Here is a 16,422-nt window from a genome sequence, read left to right as displayed (position 1 = left end):
CCCCCCCCCCCCCTCCAAAAAAAACCCCTGGCAGTTAATTTCTCCACTGTCTCTACGGAAACAGAGCTACAGAGCTGTCTCTATTGGGCTTTGAGTGAGTAGCGTCTGACTGCATTCTTCTCTCTCCCTCCTCCTTTCCCTCTTCTTTCTCCATTATCTCTACTGCTCTTTCCACTCGCTGTCTTCCTCCTGTCTACCATCCTCCTGCTCTCACCTTCTTCTCTGGAACAAATCAACAGCAGTCTCTGCCCCCCTCTGAGCAAGTGCACTGGCTATAAAACAAGCCACTGTTCTCTGGCTGCAGCCATTTGTCTGGCTGCTTATTCAAAAGGCAGACAGCAACTTCCTCAGCAGGCTTTCTGTGGCTGGGTTACTGCTGGCGAGCCAATTATATCAGGTCTCACAGTCCCTGATCACAACGATGTGCCACAATGTTCAATTCTTGAAATTGGGCGAAAACCAAACACTGACCGCAATTTATCCTTCAGAGTCCAGGTGATTACTGGATTTCCAACAAATCCAGACCACAGTGATCTAAATGACCGAAGGGTGTCTGCTGTGGCAGAACAGAAGGTTGCATTCAACGAGGTGCAGCGCTGTGCAAATGTTAGCCCTGCCAAAACAGAAACTTGCCCTGCAATGCCACTCATCTGCCACAGAGGGACGTGTTAGTGGTAATGTAACATTAGCAGGTTGCAAATAGACCGTATAGAGATGAGAAACTTATAAATAACCTCTTCCTGCACCAACAAAACACAAGCAAACACTATTTTAACTATTTCGGTGAATTCCAATTTCAGTAAGCACTTGTCTCGGTTATAAATCAGATGAAGAAGTTAAATATAATATTTAATTCTACTGCCATGGAGATTTCTTTTCTTCTATTCAGTGGAATAAAACAAATTAATTAGGTACAACTTTGCTCGTCAACTAAAAACCTTAACTTTGGGGTTTTAAACTGTGCTCTATCAGATTTATTTTTAAAGCAACATTGCAGGGAACTAACATATGAGTGCTGAGGTCTGCAAGGACAGTGTTAAGGAGTCATGGTCAGAGCATCACAGGCATCTGAGGAGAGTGTTTAAAGCTGAGGAAAACACATTGGTTTAAGGGATCTGGAGCTGAGCTGATGTGACCAAATGAGCTATTTTACATCAATCAAGCACCCATAAATTCATGAGGAAAAGCAATTCACAATCTCAATCCAAATGACACCCATTGTCCTAAATCACCTATTAGTTGATGCAAGACCTTAGTCCATATGTAGGCTACAATACATAAAAAAACATGCCCCATGTACCTTTGATTCTATTAACTCTCTGGCTACAGAGCCAAGGCCTCAACCTATATAAAATACAATCTTGACAAGGGGAGCAATAGTGTTGGGTGACAGTGAGCTAGGTTAAAAAGGTTTTGGATTTCCCAATACTAAAACAAACTATAAGTGTGTGTTTTCATGTTCTTATGTTGTTTTCAATCTTATTTACTCGCCAGTTTAAAAAAAAAAAACATCCTTTAGTGAAGAACATTACCTACCAAAGTACTCCTTTTTCATGTGCATCTCTAACTCCTTTTCCAGCTCCAAGGTGAGCGCCTCCAGCCGCCTCTCCGCCTGACTTGGTCCACTCTCTCGGCTGGGGATCACCTGGTAAGGTAGCTTAAACCTTTGACTTGAGGAAGCTGTTTTGGAGGACATCCCATAACTAAATGATGATGGTGACCCCGCGGTCATCTCCACACCCCCTCCCGTCTGGTTTGACTGCTGCTGGGGCTCTGGCACCGCCGAGAGCCCCTGGAGATGGATGCGATTTTGGATCCCATTGCAGTCTCCGAACTCCTGCAGCAGCGACGTGTCCTCGTGTAGACTGCTAGCCAGCATTGATGACCTGGGCGAAGGCAGCTGCAGATCCGGGTAGGTGCTCATAGACCCCCTGGAGCTGCGGGAACTTCTGGAGCTGTGACTGGAGATGCTGGACCGGGGACTGACCACGCAGTTTGCTGTGGTCCCCGGTCTTGCGCTCCCGTCCTGGCTGCAGATGCTCGAACGAGGACTCGCGAGCGGCGCTGCGTGTAAAATCGCTCCCTCAAAATCATGGTTGACCACAGGCCCGTACCGCGAGTCAGAGTAACTGGATCTCGGGCTGGTAGTGAAAGAGTACTGGCTCGCCGTGCTCGACCTGGGGCTGGCGTGCCTCTGGTCGTAGCCCATGCTGATGCCGCTGGTGCGGTTGCTGCTGGGCTTGCTGCAGCAGTCACAGCTGTTGAGGCTGGCCCGGGGACTGGAGTGTTTACTCGTGTCGCTTGCGGTACTTGCATAGCTGGATCTGGGACTGAGGACACTATTGCCCTCGCAGTGAACTAAACTAGACCTCGGGCTTGTGTACCTGTCCTGACCCGGTACCACTAAACTAGTGCGCGGGCTGCTAATGCTTGACCTCGGGCTGACATGCTTGCTCTGCTCTTGAGTGGAAAGGGAAGATGCTAAACTGGACCGGGGACTAGTGGCGTTATATCTCCCGTCGTGGCTGCTGGTTATGCACACACTGTTGCACCTGTTGCCGGGCAATGCCACCGGCTTGTTGAGAGGCACGCCGTCGAAGGCGGAGCCGGTGCTGTACCTGTGGCCCTGCACCTCCAGAGAGTATCTCCTGTGCCTCTCCGAAGCGCCCGTGTAGCACGGCAAGGCCACTTCGGATTTGGTGCAACAGCTCTCCTCAGTATAAACTGCGTCTCGTTGAGGGGCACAAAAATCCACAGGAACGGCCCGGCTGCAATTAACAGGGCGCACTGGAGCCGCGTTGTACACTTTATTCCCAGTCGTGAAATTCTCCACTGTGTGATGCTGCTGGTGAAGCACAGAGGTACCATTAATTGTCTTACTTTTATGCTCCGATACTGTCGGAGCCGAAAAGTCTAAATCTGGATTAATCACCAAATCTCTCCTCGCATTGTACATCCCGTCTTTATACGCATCATACAAGGAAAGGTCCTCCATCAATGTACTGGCCCGGAGTCCCAAATCTTCCTGGTAATGCTCCATGTTGTGCTCCCGAGGCGAGAAACAAGTTCAGAGTGTGCTCTGCTCCGCGAGCCAAACTAGCGAGCACCGCGGAGCACTAATTGCATTTCACATGGAAATCAAAACAAAACGCCGCGGTACAGCCGTCGCTCGTTTACACAAAACCACAAACGTACTGAGAAACCTCCTCCGTGTGCCGCATCGTCTTCTACTGCGTTGCACACTTCGCCGAAAAAACAAACTCTTTCTCACAGTTTCAGCCGACAGGGATACGTTTGTCAACTTCAGTTTTTGTTAAGTTGAAAGGTCTTTACAGTCAATGGCGCGCTGCGCGGAGGAATTTCCTCCTGTCGGGTTTCCCTCTAGTTTCGCCTACGGTCACTATGCCACAAATCAAAGTAGGCTGGATAATCGGATACACCATAAATATCCATTGTATGTAAGTCTGAGCTCGCCAAACGAACGAAAATCTAAATAAAACACCGTTTTACACAGGGGACTCGTTTGCGTGAAAGGAATGCGGGGATGAAGACGGGATGCGCTGCGCCTCTCTGGAATGTGGTTAATGCTGCAGAGAAACAATGATTGCGACCAACTCAGCAAGGGGCTGCCGGCTCTGAAAAGAGAATAGTTTAGAGAGAAGGGGACGTCTGCATTCATCTCAGGCGGACTAAAATACCACACAAAGCACGCCTCACCTGGTCCGACTCCTTTTACACCACAAAGAAGCTGCAGTAAATTGGTAGTATGGAGGGCAAAGTTTTTTTAAACTGCATTTTTTTAATCTGATGATATAAAGACAAAGATATTCTAGGGTCGCACAAAATCCAGTGTAGCCTGCATGATCCATTTTAGGAAAATGTCCAATTACCATGGGTAGCCTGGGTTCCAATAACATAATGAATGGAATATTATGTTGGTAACAAAACGAGTAAAAAAGACATCCAAAGTATAAAAGACATGATTCAATTAAAAAAGTTTGTATTTGGGTGCATACTTTTCAATTTTAGATAAAAATAAACTGAATGCAAAGAATATGTGTCATTTAAAAAACTAAAACCAAATTAAAAGTTGTGGAAAGAAAAAGCTGACTATGAGGACCACAACTGGAGGCCATGGTTAACTTAATAGTTGGTGTATTATTACTGTAGTCTGTGACACAGTACGTTGATAGATGATGCAGGTCAGATGAGATGTGCTATGTATAAACCAGGCTACTAAATATTTATCTCCAGTGTCCTTAAATATGAAATCCATTTACCTGTCTGAATTAAATTAAACCTGGAAATCCAGGTTTAAAACCAAACAAACCACATTTGCCATTTCATGATTTATTAATTACAGATTTCAAAACATTCCTTGGTATCTTTTGTTACAATTTAACAAAAAAATGCATTTAAACATGTCTGTATTAGGTTATTATTTATTTCCCCAGAGATGTCCTTTCAAAATCTGTTTGTCAAAAACTGTTCTGAGAAAGAGGTAGCATTTGAAATATAGTCTCTGACAGTGGCAACTGCCATATAAACTAAGACACTAGGTACAGAGAATATAGGATTAATTGCACATGTAATGGGTATAAAAAGGTGTTTATGTCTGACGCACCTGCCAGTACTGAATGATTTTGGGAATCCCTTGACCCGGCAGCAGTCAAATTAAGACATTTAAAAAAACAAAAATTAGTTCCAAACCAGTTTTGATATAGCATTTTTGAAAATGCTAAAATTATATTTTTGCTTTAATTGCTTATCCACTGCCAACAGATGGAAGAAAAGAGAGAACCACTACGACAAAGGCAGAAACTAACAGGATATTTAGCAATAATCGACCAAGGAAGGACCGTTGAGTTTTTTTCCCATGGCCTCGGCTTTTGAACCATTGTACGACCTCATCCAGGTTGTGCTCCTGGGGCTCATAACCGAGCTCAGCCTTAGCTTTTGCCATGCTGAAGTAATGCGTCACGCCAGTCTTATAAACCTCTGTACGTGTCAGCAGTGGCTGGAAGTTATAGAAGGGCCCGATGAGGTAGTGAATCATTTCTGTGAGAAAGGCAACAAAGTAGATGAGAGAGATTGGAAGGCGTAGTTTTGGGAAAGGATAGCCCAAGCCCTCTACCAGAGGTCTAAAGAATTCAAAATTGTTGACAGGCCTGCCATCTGAGATAAAGTACGCCTGACCAGCAGAGCGGGGCTGCTTCTCTGAGATCAGAGCCTTGGCTGCAAGCACATGTGCTGACACCAGGTTGTCCACATGGACAAACTCCACCAGGCTACTGGGTTCACCATAAACAAACCTGAAGATCCCCTTCTCTATGTAGCTAACTACCCTGGGCAGGTGCCTCTGCTCCCCAGGGCCGTAGATTCCTGCTGGACGCAATGCACAGCTTCTCAACACGCCCGAACCGTCCTTTAGTGCTGTGCCGTTAGCTTTTAGCACTGCCATCTCCGCCAGGGACTTGGTTTTGGAGTAGTGGTCAGGGTGAAGATGGAGAGGTAGATAAGGGAGGCTCTCATCCCCATTTTTTATCACTTGGCCTCCGAACACCACGTTGAAGGTGCTGGTGTAAACCAGCCTGGACACTCCGTGCTCAACGCAAGCCCTCAGGACGTTCCCGGTGCCTTGGACATTCACCTCCTCAATCAGATGCCGGTTCAGCTGCTCCCTGCCAGACATGCCGTAGGAGGCGATGTGGAATACACAGTCCACACCAGCAACGGCCTTCTCAACTTGTGCATAGTCACGTATATCTCCTTGAACAAACACAATGTTGTCAGGCACTTCTTGCTTTGGGGCGACGGTGTCAAACAGAATGATCTTGGCTCCTTTTTGATGCAGGGAGCATGCCAGTCTACAGGGGGGAAACAAGTTGATAAATATGAATTTATTTCTGCATTACACTTAACACAATACCTCCAGTATATCGTAATAAGATGGTCTACAAAAATACAATTATTGTATAAAAGAGTTGTCTCAGAAGGGCATGAAAAACATCTTTAGTACGTTTTTTTTAATAGTCTGTCAAAATGTCATTCTTGCTGCAAAACAAATCTACCTAAGGATACAAATAAAATAACCTGAACTTGCATATACTGGTACATTCCCACCACCCTAACAGAGATAACTGGTACATTACCGCCACCTTGTTGTGGTAAAGCAGTGTGACAGCACAGAGCAACTCTTAAACCGTTTGTTTAAGGGTTTACCGACTTTGACTTTGTAACGTTACTTATCTGAGTTGGCCTGGACTAAAACTTTATGACATTGTTCTTACCGATAACCTAAATAGCCACATCCCCCGGTTATCAAAAACGTGTCTGCACTTGCATTTTCCATTGCAGGAGGGCGAAATCTGTGAGTTTATAAAAGAGAGCATTAGGCATAATGAAATCAAAACGACAGATATAAGACAGTGTAAAAAACTGCACACACATCATTCTCACACGCCTTAATGTCACAATTCTACAGTCACCAACAAAAAAATTAATTAAAAAATAGGCTAAGTTGACGTTACCTAACCTCCAGTCTGTATAGGCTTCACTAATCTTGTAGCCTTAGTATGCTAAACAGGCTATGGGCTACCTTCGTAATAAGCTGAATGCTTTTACATTGCATACACCTCACTTCTCCGTAAGGGGTAACCGGAATGCTATGCCTAACTATGCTACAAAGTAGCGTCAGTATGTTTGGACACGTAGTTAAGATACACCCACAGCTTCTAGCCTAGGCCTACTCTAAACTATTTAAGTTCGCGTATTCACTGTCGGTACCAACCTCAACATAAACCGTGTAGTAAACGAGGGAAATAGCTCTTGAATATCACTCATTCAAAAATGTAACTACAGCAAGAGCTCACGGTGAGCACCGGCGATGGGCACTGCACTTCCTTGTTCTGTGCCGTACGTGCATTTTGTTACGTAACCCTACGAACAGCTGCGTCAAGTGCACGTAGGAACGACAGCGTGCAACAGGAAGTCATGCGATATACAAGGACTTTGGCAGATGATTGCAAATAAAAGATCATCCACATTTATTAAAATGTATATTTGAATAGTGTAAAATGTAGTTTACAAAGAAGCATGTAAACAATAATAGCACGTGTACACATTTACAAATAAAAAGACAAACGAAGTAATAACACAATCATTAAAAGGGTACAAAAAGATATATATTTTACAATTAGTCAATTACAATTACAATTGTGGAAAAAAGCTTCCACAATTGTAATAGCCTACTCTTTTTTTATCCAATATTCTAAGTGACTTCAGTAGAGTTTTAAAATCTATGAGAAAAGGAAAAGAAGATGATTTAGAAAATGTCTGCTTGTGAACATAAAATGTGGCCTATAGAATAAGGAAATTATTTAGATACTCAAGAGAACCTTTAGCCTACCAATATCATTGTAGAAACAGATGATATCTTTAAGGTTAGACAAAATTGGTGGGTTCAAAAAATAAGACTAATCTGTCCAAAACCTTTTGGAAATTTCCCAAACCAAAAAGAGGTGAGATATTGTTTAATGACGCTTTCATGTTGCTAGTTTTAATCGGATAAAGGGTGGATAGAAGGTCCGCCCACACCGGAGGCGAGCAACTTTTTCTTTTCCTCTTTTTTAAAAAGAATAATCAAACGAGGCACCTACACCAAACTTTCTAGTCTCCACTGTCAGAGGTGATAACTCAGTATTGGTCTGTAGCCACCTCTGCAGATCTCTTCAGACTCACACAGGAAGTCTTTGAGCAACTAACGGAACTCTGCTGTGTGATCCCCATAGGTCCATAGACAGTTAAAGAAAGCGTAGGTGGTGAAAACGAAAAAGGGAAAAATTGCTCTAAGTTTACAAACTCAACTGGATCGGACCTGCAAACGATCTACAGCTGTGAAAACGCCCTACAACTCTGAGAGCGTAAGTACAAACTCATATAAATAGGAGAGGTATGGGCATGGGGCAAAATTTGCTAAATTAGCACAATTTACCAGACAAATCTTATAAAATATGCAATTGACTGGTAGATTTGCTTCACTCACCAGCCATGAAAACAATGGTAATCGTGTGGCTGCAATTTGGCTGGTGAATTTTGAGCCTTGCGTTTCGGAAATGTGTGGGATTGTTTTCTTTCATGATCTGTGTGATCTGTATGTGCCGTAGTGAAGCATCTGTGGAGTAACACATACAGCCTGAGCAACACAAGGCTCATGCAAATCATCAACTTACCCAAACCTTTGCCTAAATACTGTCAGGTTTTGATGGCTCAACTGTGAGTTATGTAGTTATTTATGAGTTGCAAGAATTCGTGGCTCCATTGAAATTAAGCCTCCTCACAAGAATCCATTTTGACTGCTCGCACTATCTAACTATATGAAAGATAAGGTTAAACACATTTGCTGCATTCTTATGTCACCAAACTTAAGTCTCCAACTTTATATGTGTGGAAGTTGACATTTCCATTGTTTAACCATTAATAATTGATTTAAAATATATTAATTGAAATCAAGCATACAATGTTAAAGTCCTTAATCAAGACTAGTTCTTTTTTCACTTCAAAGAGAAAATCACAGTCACCAATACTGGTTTTATTTGTTTTTGGCATAGCTACATTTGTCTACATTTCAGCATTACTGCACAATTACCTGCCAACAATTAAAAAACGTTTAAAGTGACCTTAAGAAAAGGCGGTGAAGTAGATAAAATTAGATTATACTTTATTCATCCCACAACGGGGACATTTCCTAATTACAGCAGCACCATAACCAATAACCGCAAAAAAACAAAAACCACACAAACAAGTAAACACACAAGGAATACAGGCGAACAATAGACAATGATTATATGGTAGACTGAAAGTAAGCAAAATGGCGTCAAATAAAGTTATTTTAAAGTGCGGTTGCCATGATACAAGAAACAATATTGCGGTGTAAGTGACAGTAAAGTTAAATTGAATGTGTCCTTAAGTATCATGTAGCATTTAAAATGTCTGTACTTTTCTGTACTTGTGGTCTTTTACTGTATTATTTTATGGCGTGATAAGTTCTTTACTAGAGGACCACAATGGTTGTGACCACAATAAGCCTTTTGACTTTATTGTGTTTTTATCCCCCTTCAAACATTCTATTCTCCTTTTTCATACTTTATCTTAAAGATGTACTCAATTGATATGCACTGGGTTTTTATCAAAGCCAGAGTTGATTAAGATAAACTAAAATTGAATAATTTTTCAAACCTACTGAAAGCCTTGTAAGAATAATACAACGATAAAATGTACTTAGCTAAAATGGGTTTACCTGTGTAGATTGGTCCTATAATTCATGTTATGTCCTATATTGTGCAGATGAATTTGGATGAATACTTCAAAAGAATTGGTCTCCATGGTCCATATGATAATCCGGATCTTGCAACACTGAAGTTGATCCACAAACAGCATGTCATGTCTATTCCTTTCGAAAACCTCAGCATTCACTCTGGTGAGACAAACATCATGGACCTTGAGGTCATTTTCAACAAGATAGTGAGGAGCAGACGTGGAGGTTGGTGCCTAGAGAACAACTTCCTTTTTGGCTGGGTGCTGAGAGAGATGGGCTACGAGACTACGATGTTAGGCTCCAGAGTTTTTGGCAGTACCGGCAATGATCTTCCCCCCACTGAATCTCATCTCATCAACATGGTCGTCATTGATGGGAAGGCTTATATAACAGATGTAAGCTTTGGGGTGTCTTCCCAAGTGCGGGAACCCCTAGAGCTCATCTCTGGAAAGGACCAACCTCAGGCAGGAGGTGTCTTTCGTCTCATAGACAAGGGGGACATCTGGGTGTTGGAGAAAACTGGTAGAAAGCCAGAGATTCTTAATCCAGACTTTGCTAAATCAAATCTTGTCAACAGTAATGAAACCAAGCAGATCTTCTGCTTCACCTTGGTGCCCCGTGAGGCTCATCATTTCTTTGAAAAAAACCACATTCTCCAGACAGATCCTACTTCACTGTTCACCAATAAATCCATCTGCTCTTTGCAAACACCAACAGGATTTAGAGCCCTAATTGGCTGGACCTACAGCGAGATCACCTACAAACCTGAGCAAGATGTTGATGTCTATGACATGAGAAACATAACAGAGGATGAGATGGAGCAAATTCTGAGGGACAAGTTTGATGTAAAGCTCCAGAGCAAACTGCAGCCTGTAAACAACAAAGCATGGTACACGCTTTGAAATCCTACACGTTACATGATGATCACACAACCTGTGTTGGTTTCATGACCATGGTCAGCAGCTTGTTGGAGAATAATCTAATTAAAAAGCTAACAATACTTTACATGATTGAGTGGGCTTATCAATCAGACTGGTTTTCTGTGTCTTTCACTGACAGAAGTTTAACCGTCTCTATTAGAGGCTTTTTGTGAGACCGTAGACAGTTAATACATATAGAGTCTATGTGTGAGACTCCTCTTCACTGTCCTGTGGTGTCCTACAGAGCTTAGTTTGAGGTCCCCGATAGTCTCTTTATATCTGATGCCCTTGGCACAAATCATAAACATATGTAATATTGTATACAAATTATATGTGAATGATATACATCTCCATTTTTCATTTAAACCCAGTAAGGCTTATATGTTATCTAGGCTTCGTAAGTGTCTAAACACCTTTAGGGAATGGTTAGCCAAATGTTTCTAACAGCTCAATGTTGATAAGACAGTTCTGGTTTAGGCTTCAGAAATGATTGTCATTGTGTTGGGTCTCTTTCCTTTGTTGTCTGCACTAACCGTGTAATTTAGGTGTGATATTTGATCAATCTTTGTTGTTTGACACCCTTGATCAGCAGCAGTTTATTCCACTTAAGAAATATTGGTGAACTGACATCTGTATTTTCAACTACAGAGGCTCCTGCATATGTGGCTGAGCTACTTCACCCATATTTCTCAGCTTGTTCACTTTCGTCTAATGTGCAAAATTTACTGTCCCTTACACCCGACTTAAGACCCAAGGTGATCGAGCTTTTGAGTCTCACTCTGTTTTGGGTTTCTTGTGTTTTCCCCTTAAAGCACTTAGTGACCTACAGTATGTCTGTGGAAAGCATTTTAGAGCTACATTTTACTTGCCCACTTCAAATTTTAATGTTTTAATTTATTCTTTAAATCTTTGTTCAATGAAAATTATAATAGGGCTGAATAAAGTAACAATGGACAACATGATTTAGATTTAGGCTTTTGGTATATGTACTGTATGTAAGAGCAATACAAGGAGCAGCTATGCTGTTCTTAAGGAAAGTATTACGAACCAAAGAAAAGTGATTTTAAAAAATATACATCGACCATTATTGTATTTTGCTTTGTACACAACGTTCTTATACAAATATTCTTCTGAAATTCAAATCATGTTATAAAGTTCTATGATATGACTGTTGTGCTTGGATGTCCCTAACTTAGTCTCATCTGTACTCTGTACTTAATGATACATTATCACCACACTTACATATTCTGCTATAAACGTTTTCCTCTACAACACGGCTAAGCCTGTTATTTTGTAACAAGGCTGGAGAAGAACCCTGACTATCACAAGACGGTGAGGCGGAGCACCATGTGTATAGATAGTGTCACCTTTTATTAGTCATATGTACGTTAACACAGGGTCAATGGTACAATGAACTGTATTTGATGAGAGAACGGGTCAACTCAGCAATAAAAGCACTAGTCTAGTATTAAAACTAAACTAATACTAAGAGTATTAAAAGATAAAAAGGACAATATAAATTCCAATAAAATATAAACCATGCTTACCCTTTCAAACTCAGCATCACAACCTGGCTCATAGGCTGCAACAAACATGGGAGACCAGACGATTAAAATTAAATAGTATGTATGAATATATTTACATAATCCCTGATTAAAAATATCTGAAGAAATGTGGTAGTAATACATCGGTCATGTTTGTGTGAGGATATGTCAAAACAAGCAAAACCAAAAAGGCAGCTGCTGTGAGGAAAGAGACAATTTTGTGGAAAGGTGGTGAACATTTACGTCCAAACATACCATGCCCAGGAGTGTGTGTGTGTTGGGGGGGGGGGGGGGATGCTAGATCAGATCCGCTAGACATGTTGAGGTCAAAGGACGAGTGTCGTGGCCCGCCTTATTCTACCTCTGATTGGCTCACCCAGCTGTATAATTCTTACCCTGACCCAAACCAATCCCCACTCCTCATGCCTAAACCTTACCACGTTGACAGGTCTCGCAGATCCAACAGGCCTACCCAGGTGTAGCTCATGAAGTTAATGATGAACCTCTACCTTGACCTGAGCCTGCAAGACAAAAAGCAGCCAGCCAAAAAGGAACACCAAGTACCTCCACATATAAAACAGTGTTCTGACCTATGGTCCCTACTGGCAGGCGACAGCTATTCAAAACTCTAAAGCCTAACATTCAATACCATTTTCAGTTATATCTGACCAAATTATGTGCCACACTGACCGGTTCTGTAGAGCAAATAAATATTTTATTCTGTGGTTTTATGGATTTTGAGCATCTCATCCCACTACCTCCACCAGAGCCACCAGACACCAAAGATTGCGAAATAGGCAATGATGTCACATTATCTGCCAGTGCTTACAGAATCAAACGTAGTTATAAAAACATGAAAATATCTATCTCTCACAATTCGACAGAATCTACAGTCTTCCTTAAAACACCCCTTTCTCGGTCTGTTCAGGAGAAACATCAAAAATCATTCCCTTTTGAAACGCCGTAGGCCTGGATGAAACAAATGTAACAATTACAAAACGTGCACAAATAGAAAAAGTTATAAAAGATAAACAAATGGCTAAAAGACTCTTATGTCACAGTTAAAGCTCTAATGGGGGAACTGTTAATAGGGTTAACTGTTTTCCATTGCTTGATTGAACGTGTTGTTTGAAGATTAAATGTATAATCATGAGTACACAACACCCAGACTTTAGTCTATTTTCACTCAATCCTAAAAGTATGTGCTATGAAGAGCACCAAATGGGAATTTAGTTGCCCATTAAAATAATCCCCAACAAATGCCAATGCTCAAGTTTTTTTAGTTTTTTTATTACACAGCCATTCAAAAAGTAATACCAAATGTTCATTAGCCACTCAATCTGTTGTTGTAACAGTGTTACTTAAACAACTATTTCATTTGTTTCTATTTCTGTATTTATTCTTTATTCTTATGTTTAATATGTTTGTGTATGCACCAATCCACATGGCAAGTTCCACAAAGGGTAATTTCTGTGGCAATAAACTCCTTTCTAGCCTACTTCTGATTGTCCAACCAAGTCCTTCTCTAATATAATAGTTACAGTGTGTGTGTTTGTGCCATAACAGTGCTGGGAGTGCCTATATGCACGGTAACAATATCTTACACACCAAGCTTTATATGGTTTGAGTGTAGAATTAAAAAAATTAAAGGCTGTTCCTATAAAACGTGTCTGTAGCCTAGTATATGTTCTTTTAGGTTTTTTCCCCCCTGGCATAGTAACGTCCACTGGGACAGCTCCACACATCATACATAACAGAGGTTAGATGTGTGACATAACACATACAACATCACAAAATAGGAAAAATTAGGTTTATTATTTATGAATCCCTACGGGAGACATATACATATAATCAGTTATTGTTATTATGGACCTACTGGACCACCAGAGCACGATGGACCAGAGGGATACAGGCGGGAACTCACGCTTTGTACCGCCCTTTATTTGGTTTACAACCAATCACACTAAAGCAGAGCATGCAGCTAATGCGGATTGGCTTGTGTGGCCTGTCGTTCAGCTGTGGGGAAGCAGTGGGACAGCCAACAGCATTGCAGGCTGGTGTTACCAGGCTCAGATATGAACTCCTTGGAACAGGCCGAAGGTAACCAAGACAGAAATGAAATAACCACATTGTAATTAGCTGCTCATTTGTTTTAGCCTCATAGCTACAATCACCAGAATAATTCAAAACACACGTAATAAAAGGAGATAACATAGTTAGATGCAACTTTGAGTTAGCTTGCTAGTCTGTTTACGACACTTACCCAGCTAGCATTTTTGCTACGTTTGCTAACGTTGTATTCCGTTATGAACTATGTCTGTTAGTTTCTATTGCCAAGATATATAGTAAGCTAAGTTTGACTGTGTTTACCAGCAGCCCAATGTGACATAATCGGTGAAACTGTCGCAAACGTTTTGGGTATTTAACCGGCTTATCCAGTCACGTTGTGGTCCTGTCCTCGCTTCAGTTTAGCTAACGTTAGCTAGCTACTGATATGGAGTGACCACTTACTTTAGGCTAAGGCTGACATTAGTTGTTTAGTTATGGGCGAATAAAGCCTCAGGAAGCTTCAGCGGGCTTTTTTCTCTTTTCTTATGAAAAAGAAGCTTCGGGGCTGCAAGTGAAGACCTCTTGCAGCCCTTTAAAACATCCTGTGATTTGAATGTTTTTACTTTCATGTGGAATAAAAGTTTAACAATGTATGGAAACTTCAGAGGAGTGAAACAAGCTTCGCTATTATCAGCCCGTCTCTAGCTAGTTATGTTACGATTCTGTATAAATCATGACTTCACTAAAAAGCTGATGTTGCCAGGACATACAGGCCAATCACAGTGCGTTTCATTGGGCCTATTTATGTTTCAGACCTGAAGGCCTTTGAGAGAAGATTGACAGAGTATGTCTCCTGTTTGCAACCTGCAACAGGCAGGTGGAGAAGTAAGTAACTGTTAATGGTTGTTGTCAAAGTCATGGCAGGGAAGCTGTAGTGATACCCTTTTTTTGTTGGGCCCAACGCTATGTATTTCTGTTCATTGACTTTAACCTTACATTTGATAACTAGTAAACTCAGTAAACACAGGTGTTGGTGCAGACGTAATCACTGGCTAAAGACTTACTGGTTAAAGACTTGTAACCTGTTACAACCAACTTTGATCAAAGAAACTTGGAATATATTTATTTGGTAAGACATGGTTTTGTGTTGTTTCACTGGGTGTCATTTTACGGTCTTGTTTCAGTGATTCTGATAGTCGTGTCTGTTTGTACGGCTACTGGAGCTTGGAACTGGTTAATAGACCCGGACACACAGAAGGTATGTATGACTGGAAAAACATGTCTAGTTGTGTCGTTTCTGCCTTAAAGGGAAAATCCATCAATATACTTTGTGGTATTATTGACCTCTACAATGACAATATAGCCAACAGCAATACACATAATTGTCATCCTAACACAGGAACTACAGCATTGAGACATAAATTATGCAAAGTGACTCGCGCACAGACTTGCAAACTGAACTACTTAAAGGTCTCCCAAATTGATAAATCACTGTTGCATAACCACATTTCTTATGGGACCTATTGAAGTTTTACAATGTTTTTCCCTTTGGATTGGACCTGTGCAGGTTACGGGCATTTTGGGACACTAAACTGTACATATACCGATGAGTTCTGTAAACGTTGTAGTTATTGATTTAATAATTTCTGTTTTGCTTCTGTTCTGCAGGTCTCTTTCTTTTCATCACTGTGGAATCATCCCTTCTTCACCATCAGCTGCATCACTCTTATAGCACTCTTCTTTGCTGGGATACATAAACGAGTTGTGGCACCATCAATGTATCCTTTTGTCTGTTGCAATTAACATGTTTTATCAGATTCCTAATTCCAGCATCGGCACTGACCTCACCGGTCCAGTCCCAGCTGTTGACAGTAAATGGTAGTCATTTCGATCCCGGTTTAAAACAAATTCATCCTTGTTCAAGTTTTTGGCTTAAAATTTCTTTAATAAAATCTTTAACCGTTGCCCCTTCAGTATCGCTGCCCGCTGTCGGACAGTTTTAGCAGAATACAACATGTCCTGTGACGATGTGAGTTTACAAATCTCTTTGATGATGTGACCTGTTGTCTGCTCCGACAACTTGTATTTTAGAAAAATTGGTAACACTTGTGTTATTTCTGTCTTTTCGCAGACGGGGAAACTTATTCTCAAGCCACGACCGAACATCCAGTAACCACAAGCTTGAGTGGGGCGGTCCGCTGGACCTGGTCTTTGTTCATATAGCCTCTGATCACTTGGTGTCTTGAGTCCTTTGGGTGGTCTGAACAGCACCTAGGGGAACAGCACTGAGACAGACATTGTCATCATAATGGAAATGCATTTCGAAGAAAGAAGAAATTACCTGATAGGGCCTTTTAACAGTTCTGATGTCAGGATTGAAGACAAGATTTCAGTTGTGTTTATTTCTAATGTTGAGCATGTATTTTAACTAAATGTTTATATTTTTAAAGTTATTTACCAAATAAATACTTCAGGTGTGAAACTGTCTCATATATTTTTCTATTATCACACATAAACCCTCTGTATATTATTGGTTTTAAATTACTAACCTCTCAGTTTACGGTCCACGTTTTCCGTGGCTTTGCGACAAGCT

The 16,422-nt window shown here is 41.3% G+C and overlaps 4 protein-coding genes across 8 annotated transcripts in view; 2 read left to right on the top strand and 2 right to left on the bottom strand.

The window, feature by feature from the left end:
• wtip (WT1 interacting protein) overlaps nt 1–3,696 on the bottom strand; it is a 25,535-nt gene extending 21,839 nt beyond the window's left edge. The window contains exon 1 of the mRNA XM_034884533.1: nt 1,537–3,696. Within this exon, the coding sequence (XP_034740424.1) occupies nt 1,537–3,040 (1,504 nt within the window). The 5' untranslated portion in view covers nt 3,041–3,696. The remainder of the gene's footprint in view (nt 1–1,536) is intronic.
• Nucleotides 3,697–4,334: 638 nt separating this feature from the next.
• On the bottom strand, nt 4,335–8,251 carry sdr42e1 (short chain dehydrogenase/reductase family 42E, member 1). 4 transcript variants are annotated; one of them, XM_034885022.1, is made up of 3 exons: nt 8,232–8,251; nt 6,291–6,368; nt 4,335–5,867 (listed from the first exon to the last, which is right to left on the bottom strand). In XM_034885022.1, the coding sequence occupies exons 2-3, from the start codon at nt 6,350–6,352 to the stop codon at nt 4,766–4,768; spliced, it is 1,164 nt and encodes a 387-aa protein (XP_034740913.1). In that variant the 5' UTR covers nt 6,353–6,368; nt 8,232–8,251; the 3' UTR covers nt 4,335–4,765. The 4 variants fall into 4 exon arrangements, with proteins under 4 accessions (XP_034740913.1, XP_034740670.1, XP_034740754.1 ...); XM_034884779.1 differs by lacking the exon at nt 8,232–8,251 and adding an exon at nt 6,791–6,930; XM_034884863.1 differs by lacking the exon at nt 8,232–8,251 and adding an exon at nt 6,531–6,760.
• Nucleotides 7,830–11,045, top strand: LOC117952649 (arylamine N-acetyltransferase, pineal gland isozyme NAT-10-like). 2 transcript variants are annotated; one of them, XM_034885228.1, is made up of 2 exons: nt 7,830–7,922; nt 9,346–11,043. In XM_034885228.1, the coding sequence occupies exon 2, from the start codon at nt 9,346–9,348 to the stop codon at nt 10,216–10,218; it is 873 nt and encodes a 290-aa protein (XP_034741119.1). In that variant the 5' UTR covers nt 7,830–7,922; the 3' UTR covers nt 10,219–11,043. The 2 variants fall into 2 exon arrangements, with proteins under 2 accessions (XP_034741119.1, XP_034741038.1); XM_034885147.1 differs by lacking the exon at nt 7,830–7,922 and adding an exon at nt 8,329–8,387 and having other exon boundaries at nt 9,346–11,045.
• Nucleotides 11,046–13,647: 2,602 nt separating this feature from the next.
• On the top strand, nt 13,648–16,311 carry cnep1r1 (CTD nuclear envelope phosphatase 1 regulatory subunit 1). Its single transcript, XM_034885334.1, has 6 exons — nt 13,648–13,880; nt 14,643–14,714; nt 15,014–15,087; nt 15,498–15,607; nt 15,804–15,858; nt 15,961–16,311. Exons 1-6 carry the CDS (start codon nt 13,856–13,858, stop codon nt 16,000–16,002), a joined length of 378 nt encoding a protein of 125 aa, XP_034741225.1. The 5' UTR covers nt 13,648–13,855; the 3' UTR covers nt 16,003–16,311.
• The last annotated feature ends 111 nt before the right edge of the window (nt 16,312–16,422 follow it).

This window comes from Etheostoma cragini, chromosome 1 (assembly GCF_013103735.1).
Source record: "Etheostoma cragini isolate CJK2018 chromosome 1, CSU_Ecrag_1.0, whole genome shotgun sequence".
Classification (NCBI taxonomy): domain Eukaryota; kingdom Metazoa; phylum Chordata; class Actinopteri; order Perciformes; family Percidae; genus Etheostoma; species Etheostoma cragini.
Note: the sequence above shows the minus strand (reverse complement) of the source record. Positions and strands in the feature narration are given on the sequence as shown.

What these genes read in the sequence shown, in the direction of transcription:
- sdr42e1 (XM_034884779.1), bottom strand. Translation starts at nt 6,843, where the DNA reads ATGAGTGATATTCAAGAGCTATTTCCCTCGTTTACTACACGGTTTATG. An exon ending in ACTACACGGTTTATGTTGAG is followed by an intron (nt 6,369 to 6,790) that starts GTTGGTACCGAC and finishes ATAAACTCACAG; the next exon opens with ATTTCGCCCTCCTGCAATGG. An exon ending in TGTGGCTATTTAGGTTATCG is followed by an intron (nt 5,868 to 6,290) that starts GTAAGAACAATG and finishes TCCCCCCTGTAG; the next exon opens with ACTGGCATGCTCCCTGCATC.
- cnep1r1 (XM_034885334.1), top strand. Translation starts at nt 13,856, where the DNA reads ATGAACTCCTTGGAACAGGCCGAAG. An exon ending in CTCCTTGGAACAGGCCGAAG is followed by an intron (nt 13,881 to 14,642) that starts GTAACCAAGACA and finishes TTTATGTTTCAG; the next exon opens with ACCTGAAGGCCTTTGAGAGA. An exon ending in TAGACCCGGACACACAGAAG is followed by an intron (nt 15,088 to 15,497) that starts GTATGTATGACT and finishes TCTGTTCTGCAG; the next exon opens with GTCTCTTTCTTTTCATCACT.